Source organism: Channa argus, chromosome 19 (genome assembly GCF_033026475.1).
Source record: "Channa argus isolate prfri chromosome 19, Channa argus male v1.0, whole genome shotgun sequence".
In the NCBI taxonomy this organism is placed as follows: Eukaryota; Metazoa; Chordata; class Actinopteri; order Anabantiformes; family Channidae; genus Channa; species Channa argus.
In genome coordinates this window covers 8498652-8511834 of record NC_090215.1, presented here as the reverse complement: position 1 = coordinate 8511834, position 13183 = coordinate 8498652, and the positions used below count along the sequence as shown (strand labels likewise).

At 41.1% G+C, this 13183-nt stretch overlaps 1 protein-coding gene across 5 annotated transcripts in view; it reads right to left on the bottom strand.

Annotated features, from left to right (window-relative positions):
* The window catches only part of ctnnd2a (catenin (cadherin-associated protein), delta 2a), a 222725-nt gene that overhangs the window by 91235 nt on the left and 118307 nt on the right, over positions 1 to 13183 (bottom strand). For 3 of the 5 annotated variants that reach the window (XM_067486635.1, XM_067486633.1, XM_067486632.1), the window contains exons 11-12: positions 11242 to 11415; positions 132 to 504 (exon numbers count right to left, since the gene is read on the bottom strand). In XM_067486635.1, the coding sequence (XP_067342736.1) occupies positions 132 to 504; positions 11242 to 11415 (547 nt within the window). The remainder of the gene's footprint in view (positions 1 to 131; positions 505 to 11241; positions 11416 to 13183) is intronic. The other 2 variants (XM_067486636.1, XM_067486634.1) reach the window with 1 other exon arrangement.

Sequence of the window (13183 nt, the reverse complement as noted above, 5' to 3'; positions counted from 1 at the left end):
CACTTTTTAAATCCTTCACTCAAAAGCACAGGGACTGTTTTTCACACGTGTCCTTTCAAAGTGCCTTTGAGCATCTTATGCTTAATGATCTTGTGTTCACACACACAATGTACACTTCCCACACATCCTACCTGGGGTCTTTCTGAATCGAGTCGATGGAAGGTGAACGCTGCAGGCTGCCCTCAGGTGGCAAAGCTGGTCCTGACTTGCTATAGGGTGATTCCACCACCGAAGGGCAGTACTGTAGGGTGCGGTACGGGTCGGCCACATATGGGTCTGAGCCATACACGTCTCCGCCTCCACCACCTCCGCTTGAGGTGTAGCCTGGTCCCACTGTGGCATAGTTGTTGTTCCCGCCACGACTGTAGTTTCCTGTCCCTGTGCCGTGACTTCCTGTGCGCTGCAAAGGGGCGGAGTCGACACCGGGGGAGGAAGGAGCTAGGGTAGGAAAGTAGGGACAGAGGACATAACTTAGGAGCTGGTCATGGACACGGTGGGACAGGTCTGCAGGGCAGAGGAGGAGACAGGTGAAACAGAGGTGACAGTAAAGAGTAGTGGAGATCAGAGGAGAAGAGAGGAGAGGAACAAAACAGAGATGAACAGGTTGTTGGGAAAAGACAAGCATGTTTCCATATAGTTGGATAAATATTGGCCACATGCCCAGGATTAACAAGGACCAATGATTGACAGAGGGAAAAATTGAAGAGGGTAAAGAGAAAAATATCAATAATCATTTGCAGACAAATACAAGATCACATTATTGACCTTTGAAATAAATGTGTGGGACAAACTATCTACCACATTAATATCACCAAACTGCACTGACAATGTAAAGCTGCACAAGAGAGTGATACAGTATGACTATATTCCTGTGTTACATTTTACATATGCTTTTTCATTGAAAACACATTTTCAAAGTGACCTTATTTAACAAAAACGCTCTGTTACAACTTGAACAGTAACGGTACTAAACAAAACCTAATTTAAATGTTTAAACAACACTTATGTGGAATGAAAAATGGAAATGTTTGCTGATAAGCCCATTTCTGGATATCTAGAGGATAACTATAGAAACTTTTTCTGCACAATGAGATATCTGCCAGGTGAGTAATAAGGAGGAAAAAAAGTCATAAAATAATATAAAAATAAATAAAACACCAAGCTGTCACTCCTTAGAGTGTGATGGAAATTGAATAGGGATTTGCTCAGGGATGCAAGAAGCCTGCAGGGGCACAGTAACTGTCACCTTCCATCCCTGTTGTGCTGGGAGCAGCAGATCAGTGATATATCAAAGTGGTAATGTGAGTCTGGGGGCCTCATTTCTCTGGCTGTAAAAGCAGGGAGACAGAAATCGTGAATGGGGTGTGTTGGGGGGGAAATCTGTCTCATCTGTCATTAGCACTAAGGTACAGTATGTGTAAATAAAACAATCCACACTTACACACATGCGAAAACACTATGAATGTGCTCTTAAGGGAGACTGCGATAAATCACAGCGCTTGGAAATCAATATGTAAGTGGTCTTGTGATTGACTCAGACTTTAACCCCAGCCAATGAGCCTCTTCTTATAAAAAGAATGATCCTTTAAAACCGTGGCTGGGTAGGAAAATGCACACCAACTAGCACATACGCAGCATATACATGTGAACCAGGGCACAAGTCCTCCAATGCATAGCATATAACACACTGACAAGAGGGAACATGTAAACACACATTTACACATTAGATTAACCCCTAAACTAAATCAACCAAGGCACAGGAGTGTGTGCTGAGACTGAGTGTCTCATTGTTATGTGACCAACAAACTTGCTCTTTAGTGCTGTCTTGAGTGGTGGCATTTACTTGACCTTCACAACCCGCTTATCTCCCTCTCTCTCACACACACACACATACACACACACACACAGTTACTTCTGACAGTATTAAATGAAACATAGAGCAGAAATAAAATAAAAATGTGACCATATTGTGGTGTTGGCATTGACAAATGGAATTTAAAGGGGAAAAAAATGAGTGAAGTGATTCAGGCAAATACACAAAAGGTTTGAATATACAGTGATAAATACAGGGGTAAAACAAACAGCTACACACAAGAAGGGACATTCTACTTAGTAGAACACACACACGCACAAACACGCACACACAGACACAGACACACATACATACACACACGCACACACCAGGAAACATTTTCTCATACCCTATATATACAGTTACACTCACAACACTCTTTTACCCCTCCAAAATAAAACTCATCATAAAGTCATGAGACAGGGGGGCACCACTAAAGAAGTCAGCACTGATACGTCTTCAATAATCATTTGCCAAAGCTCTTACTGAAATTCTTCCCATTAGCTCTGGTAAACTATAAGGGAACCATCCTTTTGGATGATGTAACCACATTAGCATATTAATATTCCATCACTCTAAAATCAGGTTAACAAAAACCATTTTCCAGTGAGCCAGTGAAACATTCATGTTTCAGACTAAACCATGCAATGCCCATGACGTTAAAGGCTGTGAAAGCTCTTCTGCTGATGCTCCAAATTTGACAAAGATCCAAAGAATTAGGCGAGGAAGGGGAAACAGTGAGCAAGCCTGGGAAAAAGAGAGAAATAGCTGAAAGAGAAGAGTCAAACGAGACGGGAGAGGGAGGAATCGAGGCAATGGGGGGTGCGACAGTAGAGCCACATAGAACAGAGGCTACAGGAGGGTAATGAAGCGGAGTTATTCCCATCAGAAGCAAATCCCGGTCTTTTCTGTACTCTTTAAATCGGGTCTGGGCTGTGTCTGTCCTTCTGAACGTCTCATTAGCAACTGGAGCTTTGGGGTAACACCACCAAGTGTCAGTATGCACTCACTGAGACTTGACACCCAAACAGGACAATCCTCACAGAGTAGGAGAGGGTGGACAGTGAGAAGAAGGGAGAAGGAAAACAAAAAAGGCCTGTCAAATTATTCTTATAGCATGCGCCGCGGCCACTGAACAGTGATGTCCTTGGAAGGAGGTTGAAAAAAACAAACAAAAAAATGACAACTGACAGAGAGCCAGTAGAGAGCAAAAAGACAAAGAAATCCCCTGAAATATTTTTAGCCTGTCTTTTAGTTTTCGCATTCGGTTACTTTTAACGTCCCCACGTCTCTTCACACACTGAATTCTTTTCCTCACTTAACTTTCTATCTTCTCCCCCTCTACCCTAAGCAAATGGAGAGCTGCTGAATTTATCATCTATTCTGGTAATTGTGTGTTGACTGATGACTTGACCTTTGGGGACAATATTGCCTGGCAAAAATCAGTGTGTGTGTGTGTGTGTGTGTGTGTGTGTGTGTGTGTAGTCTTGCATTCCTCTAATAGTTTGGCTTTGCGGTTATGGAACAAATATGGAAATGAAAGGAGTTCACAAAGAAACCAACGTATATGTGCTTGAGTAAGTGAGGGTGTGTATTTTGTTAATTTGCTAAAGACTAGCACCAGGGAAACTTACTGTGCTGTTTCATGAATATTAACCAAATGGTGAAATGTGATGTGTGCATATGAATCAGACACACACATGCATGCTCCACTAACACCTAACGCTCTGGCGGCGTGAAATTGTGTTTGAGAGGAAATAAAAGGGCGGGTGTGTCTTTGTATTCCCTTGCTTCGCTGTAGAGTAAACAAATCACGGCTGTGCTCCTGCTGGCAGATTAGTGATGGGAAGGGAAACTCTATTAGTCATTTGACACAGTGATACCTCTGCAATTAGCCAGCCGGCATGAGGGGTTGGCTAGCTTGGAGAGAGGGACTGACTTTTTCTCTGGGCTGCTGAGACAAGGGAGCCTTCATTGAATGTAGAAGAGATGGAGGAAAAAAAGGGAGGGAGCGAGAAGAAAAAAACTACAGGGGATCAAACCAATCCTCTAAGCTTCCATGTCAATCCTCCGTTTTCATTCTTTCATCTCTGCCTCTATTTCTTTCAGTCGTACTCTGACATTGTCAACATCTTTTTACCATCATTCCATCGCCATTTTCTTTGCTTTCTTTATTCCCATCTCCCTCTTGATCTGTCTCCCTGTGTCCATACCTCCATTCATCTTTTCTCTCACATCATTCCCTTCGCATACACCGCTCCCCCCACCCCTGTTGTTGTAGACCACTCCCTTCCTGCTTCTTTTTCGTGTCTCTCAATCAGCCATTCATTTCATGTGTTTCTCTCGGTTTGTTCTGTCTCTCTCCTTCACTCTCTCTATTGTGGTTGTAGTAGACTATGTGATCAGAGCTGAGGACATGTCCTTTCACTTGACACGCTTCAGCGCTCAGCACGATTACACAAAACCCCTCAGTACAGTCTCTAGCTTACACACACATAAACACACACACACACACACATGCACATACAAACAAACATGCATTTCTAAATATATAATATACAAGTGACAGACATGCACTAAACATGCGTGCCTGTAACACATCTTTTATCTAATGCTTTATGACAGCCTGCACATGCAACCTTGCCTATAGCAGCCACGGATGCACACACACGCACACACACACACACACACACACACACACACACACACACACACACACACACACAGGGCTTGGATGTGAAGGTGAATAAGGAGCAGTTTCTCCCTCTGTTTATCACTAGGAATTCCTCCTGGCTAACACAAAGCCCTTGATGTTCCTGAGATGGATAAACTGGAAGACACATTTATCCTACACACACACACACATGAGTGCACACACACATGCCCTTTTTTCACTTTTTGTTTCTAACATGTAGGAGCTAAACTCTTATAAGTCAAGGTGCAAGATGTACTTTGACACATCAGGGGTCACAGGCCAATGACTGTTGCTGAATGTTCATGCTGCGGGAGGACACAAGTGAAAGTCGTGAAAAAGATGAGAGTCCCTTTCAAGTTAAGGGTGCTCTGTTAATTCAAGAAATACAGGCACAGAAGATGACAGTCTTGTGTCTGGAAAAGTTGAATAAAATAAGCACTGTATTCTACAAAGGTTGTCAGGTGAGCCTTGCACTAAGCTGCCTTAACTAAAGTTTGATTTTCTTTCATTCTGTGTGAATACCCTCGACTGTAGGTCTAATGCACCATTTTTAATTAACTCGCTGAAGGTGTAATACAGTAAAAGCATGCGGTAGCCACATCATTTCATTTTAAATATGATCAGGTTTGATTAACCAGCAAATGTAATGTTTGCTTTATGGCACAGATACTGTTATTAATGTTGACAAATCTCTTAAGAATCAGAGGACATGCAAGAGACGACCACAAATTTGCAGCACAATGTTAAATGTTTAAGCGCTAACCTGGTGGCTCAGTTCTTAGTGTTGCTGCCTACTAGCAAGCATTCAAATTTGACATCTGTGCTTTTATGGAGTTTGTATTTCGTTTCTATTGGTTTCCTCCAGGTGCTCCTTCTGCCATGCAGGTTAGGTGGATCGGGCCCTCTTTATCACCCAAGTTGATAAGTGAATTTTCTTTTTCATCTTGCATATGATTTGTGGGTTTAGGAAATGGATTTTACATCACACTAAATTTGTCTAGATACTGAACTAAAAGTGAAAACAGGACGAAATGTGCTTTCCAAACCCTTTTCAGAGGGATTGTGATTATGAGGCCAAACCCAGAGGTAATAAACAGTGTATGCAGTGAGACACTGTGAATCAATTAATGAATAAAACATGTTGTACATATGAACACTTCTTTTTATTTCTTAAACACAATCAGTGATGCTTTTGCCTATATTATCTGTGTGATCTCTGAGGACAAAAACAAATGAAAGTTTCCTTCTACAGTTATGAATGTATTACTGCTGATGAAACAGAGAATATGGTAATGATGTAAAAGTGAGATGGCATGGGACACAAGTTCCTGTGTGTATCTTTGTGCATACATTGTGCATGTATTTGCAGCATGGGCTATAAACAGTATTTGTAGTGGTGTGTGTGTGTGTGTGTGTGCATTTCTAAATTCACTTATTTTGCCCACGTGTACAGTGTGTGCCTGTAAAAAGGATGTTTGGGGTGAATAACACCAACTTAACTTAGACCCACATTTAGGAAGCACCATATGTTTTCACAAGGGAAAGAATTTATGCTGATTCAAAGAGTAAGTCAGATGCTTTGAGCAGGTAATTAAAGATTTCTGAGGCTTCAGCAAAAACTTACTGTATGAAGTGCACAAAACAAGTCGCATGGATTCAATGTATAAATTAAGTTTTTGTCCACTAAGTTGACTGGTACTGTAGGTCATAGTTGCATTGCCGGTCACAGTCCAGTTCATCTGTCTGAAAACTGATTACTGCAGAGGAATTCTACCTATGCTGCCTCAGTTAAACTGAGATTAGCCATTGTGGGTCATAGAATAAATGACATAACAGACTGACAGGATCAGGAGCCACGCTAAAATTTAACCTGACTTATAATTAACTAAATTAATTGACTTAGGGATGTAGCATCTGCACCTGTGGCTAGTTACATCTTAGAGTGAAATGTGAACTGATTTTGTCTATAGTCAAAATATTTACATGGAAAAAGATTTGTGACTAGTTTTAGCCCTAACCACTAAATAAGTAACTACAAATAATCTTTAAACCTTTAAATATACCTGCATACTTGCCCAAGTGACTGATGATTAGTATTATAAACCATATTTTGATGCTGGAGGACATGTGTCAGATGAAAGTGGGTCTTTTTTCCCTTTCTTTACACAGATCTGTCACTTTCTCTATTTAAGAGGTGTTCTGAACTTCCCCGGCTTTGTGCTTAGAAGACACACAGAAAGCGCAGTCTCTCTCCAGTCCTCTGCATCTTCAGCCATTCCTTCCTCCTCTCCTTGGCTTGTTTTTTCTCTCTCATCTCCCTCCTCCATCACTCTCTCTGTTCTGTCCCCCTCATTAGGATGTCAGATCTCATTACAGAAGGAAAGCGGCTGACTTGTTTAAAGGTTTGATGCAAAAAAGTCTTAATTTTGCTTGCCTTTCCTGTTTACTATGTGTGTGTGTGAAGGGCCAAAGAAAAGACCCCTTGTCCTAAACTGAAAACTACAAGTTTGCATTTATTTGCAAATGAAGAGGGGAAAAAAAGCAAATGTGGCTGTAAAAGTCACTATGTACCAGCAAAAAGGAGGATTAGACCAAAAATATATGCTAAGTTTTTCCTTTCCATATGAAAATATCCGAAAAAACAAAGGTCACGGAGCACTAAGAAAACTAAAGTTTAGAATTCCATAGATGAGGTTCAAATTTGTAAAGCTTCATTAGTGGGCGCAGAATAAAGCACTGTCAGTATCAGGTAATAAGACATTTATACTGTAAGACTAACCAGTATAGTGTTTCTGTGTTTTATTCAAAGTTCTGTACAGTACCGTATATGACAAAATGCAAACCTGTCAGCAGATCAGATAATAATACATGAAACTATAGGAAAGACCAGAGTAGTTAAATGTAAAATGTGTGTATGCCACAAAATGCAAATACCACTTCCTTCTTATCCAGCTTTGTACTTTTCAGTGATCTGGTTCTGCTAATGGCTGAAAATACAACCTTGTTTTCACCATGGCTTAGTGATTACTGATTGTCTAAGACTTTGTGTCTGTCTCCTTCAAAGATACTGCAGGGAGTGGTGTTAAACTGCACAACACTCCTTATCAACAGCAATAGCTCAACCTGGCTACTAGATGCATCTGACAAATAGCCATGGCAGTGAATCAGCCCATTCTCACTATTGCCACCTTAGCTATGTGCAGGCCTGATGTTAAGCTATTAAAGAGAAAAAGTGTCACATCCATTTAGAGCTGCTGTTATTCCCAGTGGTCAGAGTCATTAATACAGGCCAAGATAGCTTTCACAGCTTAAAGAGGGGAGGCACAAAGGCAAAAAAAAAAAAAAAAAAAAAAAAAAAAAAAAATAGGAACAAAGGCAAGAGAGGAGGAAAAGGAAAATTGGTAGAACAAGGAGGGAAGGCCAGAGTAAAGGAGAGGAAGAAAGAAGAGAGAAGAAGGCACACAAGACAGTGGGGAAGTCAGAGGAAAACATTTAACTGGTTTGCAGTGTTCCCTCAGTTAGCAGAGACTATGACAGATTAGACATAGAGGAAAAAAGAAAGAGAAATATGTGCGAAAAGAAAAATAAGAAGAAGCAGACAGTGGGAGAGTGTAGAGAGAGTTAGAGCGATGTCAAATACAGTGAGAGAGTAACAAAAGAAAGAAAAGCATAGTGACAAAGTGTAGGCTATTTTCAAAAACAAACTGTGTCTTTTTGGCAAAATACACTAATGTGTAAACCACATCCCGAGGCCTTTTCTTGCTGCGATTCTTCTTTGTACCAGAATGTGTATGCATGCATGCACTGGAGACGCTGTGACCATGCAGGAATAATCACTTGAAATAGGCCACATTAACCTGCAGTCCTCCGGGGCACTGGCCTGGTTTAATCCAAGAATGAAACGCTGTGGGTCAATGCCTATACACATACAGTTTATATAGTGGCAAAACACACAGATACACACTGCACATTGAGCTATGCATCAATGTGTGTATGTTTTTTAAGAGGGTGAGACAGCAGTCAAAAAGAGTTAGTGGAAAAGGCTGTGAGCATGTGAGGGAGAGATTGTACAAGTGGAGCAGATGTTTAGTGGTGACTTATTTTTAGATTTTCCTCAGCTGTAAATAGATGACATTGCTAACACTCAGGCCAACAATGAGCGTAGAAGTGAACTGAGCTAAGAAGAGCAGAGAGCAGTGGAAACTGAGCCCACAGGCAGGTAAACCCAATTGAAGGTTCAAAACTGGACCTGACTGAATTTTCCAGCGCCATCCCAAGTGCTGCAAGAAAATGTCAGCCGACTTTCTAGGACTACGCGGCTCTTTGTTTTCGGGTGTTCTTACGAGATGTACTAGACAGAGGTTGAGAGTCGCAGTGACATACAAATCACAATAAAATATACTGTGAATTCTTGGCTGAGAGTGCCACCATTAACCCTTAACCAAACTCAAGTCACTTCACATTGACACAAAATGCAGCACAGTTCAACAGCCTCTACTATTGCACCACAATTGATGTAACTTTGAGAACAGCCTTACTTGCTTCTTCTTCTTCTTCATGTCCTGTTTCTCTCCAACTGACACTGTCAAAAATGTGGTCAGGAATTGACCAGTATATTGTGCATGCACAATTACAGCCAGCTAAATTGCTTTTGTTATATTACGCTTCTCTTCTTCATAGTAAAGTGTCGAGTTAAGTAATGGGCCACACGTTCATTGAATACTGTGAGCTTCATTTGTCTGCAAATGCTTTGGTTAAACTGGGCCTGAATTAGCATGCTGCACGGCACACAGACCCAACTGACTACAGCTTTGCAATTTTGGTGTGAAAAACCCACACAAACATCTCCCTTCTCTTTCATCAAAGGAATGACTTATAGCATTAATTACATTGATCCATGCCAGCTTAATGAACCAATAATGTGAGGCTGCCATTTCCAAGAAAAGGCACCATGACATAATTAATGGCTTGCCGCTCACCATGTCAGCATAGCCCTTATCAGTTCATTATGTGCTATCACTCTGTGCATTATGAATCCTTATTAGACAATCTCCCTGTCACTGAACATACTATTCACATGACTTTTAAAACATGCTGCAAAAAAAGCCCAGGCCTTAATTCTACTGCCTAGTAACTTCAAGGTGTTCATCTTTGGTGTGCTGATTTGCAGTTGCATGCAGTTACATGGGCCAAGAACTACAGGGCCCAATTTGTGCAAGGGGTAAAGAGGTTCATGATAATATACTCTGATTATTTAGCTCCAAACAAGGTGAGACAAGTCATTAAAATACTGTATCATAGGAGTAGCGTTTTGTGAATCTCAAGCGTTGCAATTAAATGTACACAGTCTAATCCACAGTCCATTGATTTTTATAGCTGCAGTGCAAATTTCCTGTGTAAGTTCTCTTATACCCATCTATTGATACTACAAGCACAAAACGAAGTAAATTATAGATAACAGCGGATCCTCTCTGTACACTTTTGAGGCACAATTATTTAATTAACTCCTGCTTGTAAAGACAATCCCGTCGCTGTGTGCCGTGTAGAATTTCATCGACAGTAATCAAAGCAAAGGATAAAAGCGAAACCAACGAGACCTCCTAAGTCTGAAATGTGCTTCAATCGCCAAGCTCTATGCTTAAAGGCAATTCTTAGTCCTTTCAGCTGAGTCAAACTGATCGACTCAAACTGTGGTCTAAAGTGGCTTATTTACTGCTATGATTCTGACCCAAATGCTAATGATAGCTATTAAGGATAGGCTGGTTAATGACATTGAGGGAGCTGTGAACGTGGCGTGACCAACTTGGGTGTTTTCATGTGAGTATGATACGGTAATGGGATTAACATGGCGTACCTAAACCCATATTGAGATAAGCTCAATGAGGCCCTATTAAAAATACATTGCTGGCAACAATGGGAGTTACGGAGAGAGCGAGCGAGAACGTATGTCTGACTGTGTGTATTTGATAAAATATGTGCCCAACTGTGCTTCATTCTAAACTGGTAAAACTGAAGCAAACAACATGTCTACTACTAAGCAACAAATTGGTCTGTGATGGCTCTTTCTATACTACACATTCTGTACTCCATTATTTTTTTTTTCTCCATTTGTCCCTGGGTTGGAGGCAGTTATGGGAAATGTGCTGACTGACTACACAGCTCAAAGAAGGAGCCTTAACAAAGACAGGAAAAGGGCCAGAACATCCTATTTGTCAGATTATTCTGAAAAATGCATAAAAACACAACACATGCCTCAGAAAAATACACCTGTCAGAAAAAGAATAGCCCTGATGGGTGCTGATGCTTCTATACATCGTGTATACCTGACACTGGGTAAGCAAGCATCAATTAACATGAAGTGAGAGCATGTGTGAAGTGACTTAAACTGACGGAAATTTATTTATTAAATTTATTTATTTATTGAATTTATTTATTTAATTACTGTCTCTTTTTCTTCCCATCCCAGCACCGTGATCACATTTGCATACAGGCAGACTTTGTCCATCATCTACAGTAAATGCTGTCTGTCAATTTGCTATGTCTGATGCACAATACTGAGAAACTGTAAGACAACAAAATAACAACAAATGGAAAAATAGTCATTTTTTTAATTGTAAAAACAACGTAGAATGCAAAACATGTAATATGAAGAGAAGAAGAACATCCAAATGCAACAAAAGCAACAGAGCCTTACCTGTGTTGTTGCGATAAGGGCCTGTGTCCGGCCCCTGGCTCTGGCTGAGGCTCCTCATGGGGCCTTTGTTGTGGTAGACACGTTCTTCATAGATGGGCTCTATGTGCTGCTCTGGTGACCCCAAGGGCCGAAGGGGCTCCTGACTGTGCTGACTACTGTAGGAGCCACGAGAACCTGAAGAAAAGAAAGAGGAAGAAAAAAAAGTTAAGAGGATAAAGGGGAGAGAGGCTGAAAGCAGGGGAAAAATGAGAGAAGGACAAATATGAGACAAGGTACATGGGGAAAAGAAGGGTGGTATAGAGAAATGAAATCGAAAGAAATGGAGGGAAGATACAATTGGAAGTTGCTAGAAAGATACTGAGAGCAGGCATTTGTTTATTACACAGCAGAACAAATGTAAGTCATCAGCCTCCCTCTAAAAACACAAAGAGCTAAATACAAATTAGGAAAGAGAACAAAGCAGGAGACTGCAGGGAATAATAAAGCCAGTCAGCAAAGCTTAGGTGACATGGCAGAAGTAAAATGAAAAGATGTGCAGATATACCCAGACTTTGGAAGTCATGAGTAACTGATAGAAAGGGAGATGGTCCAGTGGAGCTAACGTCCTATCATATCCTGTTATTGCTCAGCTGAAGGCAAGTCGTGTGCCAAGGATTTTCCAGCGATTAAAGGGGCAGAGAGTTTCAAACCTCTCTGTGTATCAGCAAGTTAACACAGCCAAAACCCCTCAACCTTTCAGATCACATCATGAAGAAATGCATGTGAGGCCCTCAGCCGTCTCAGTGAGATCACATGTAGCCTGTAGTTTGTCAGTGTGTCCTTGTCTTATGTGTCGAAGCCAAAGAAAGCGTGTCAAAGATGAACCGCAGTGAGCACTTATCAGGATTCGTTTCCCTGAAGCTCCTTTTTGGAACGGGCTAAGACGTAGAATTGTATACAGAGCTTCTTGACCAAGAGCCGGCCGTTTATTTCCTCTACTGCTAAGGAAAACGATGAGGCAATAGTTTACCTCATCATGCCTGTCTTGGGCATGACTGTAGCGAAGAGGTCACTGCGTTTCACGCAACCGTGTCCTCCTTTCAGCAGCATTGTTAAGTGACGGGCCTGTTTACCTCCGATGCTATGGAAAAGGTAGGCTGCCTCCCGTCACACTCGGCTGGCCAGCAGTAGCCAGATAGAGAAAACAAACAGAATGTCGAAGGGGCTGTCAGAAGAAGGGAGCGAGAAAAAGAGATAAAGAAGACGGATGGGTGGAGAAGAGCTTACATTTACAGCGCGTTTTTTTTGGATGTCACATTACGTGCAACATGTTACGTCTATTGGGCATAAACAAAATGAGGCGAATTTAGAAACTGATAGAAGAAAAAAAAAGGAAGAAAAAGGCAGACACACAAAACATGCATGAAGGAACGTTAATTAGAGTCAAGGACACACCCCGTAACAGCATTACACATCCCGACTCTCGCTCTCTCTCTTCCCCTCGTGCCTTTTATCTTTGAAGTCCTGGTGAGTCATTTTATTTCTTTATTCATGTATTTTTTGACTCATAAAGGCCCACTTGTGGAAGCACTGACCTCTTTCTTTCAGAGGGAGAAGAAACTTTAGGAACGGAAGACAGAGAGAAAAAAAGTAGAATGGCCTCTCTTGATGCTTCATTCAATAAAATATTTAAATAGGATAACAAAATGCAAAAAATAGCTTTGGTCCCTTGATCTCTCAAAATCCTGTTTGTGTAGGAAAAAAAGCAAACTGAATATCACCTGAAGTTATATTTTTATATCAACATAAAACAACAGCTGCTCTCTCATGGGTACTGTACATGGGCTATTGTCCTTTTACTAGAATAAGGTGAGGTTTTTTATCCGTTGAAGATCAAAAGTGAGAGCAGTCAAAATAAATCCAGAACAGGACCATATACTTACAAATCTTAGGGATCCATATT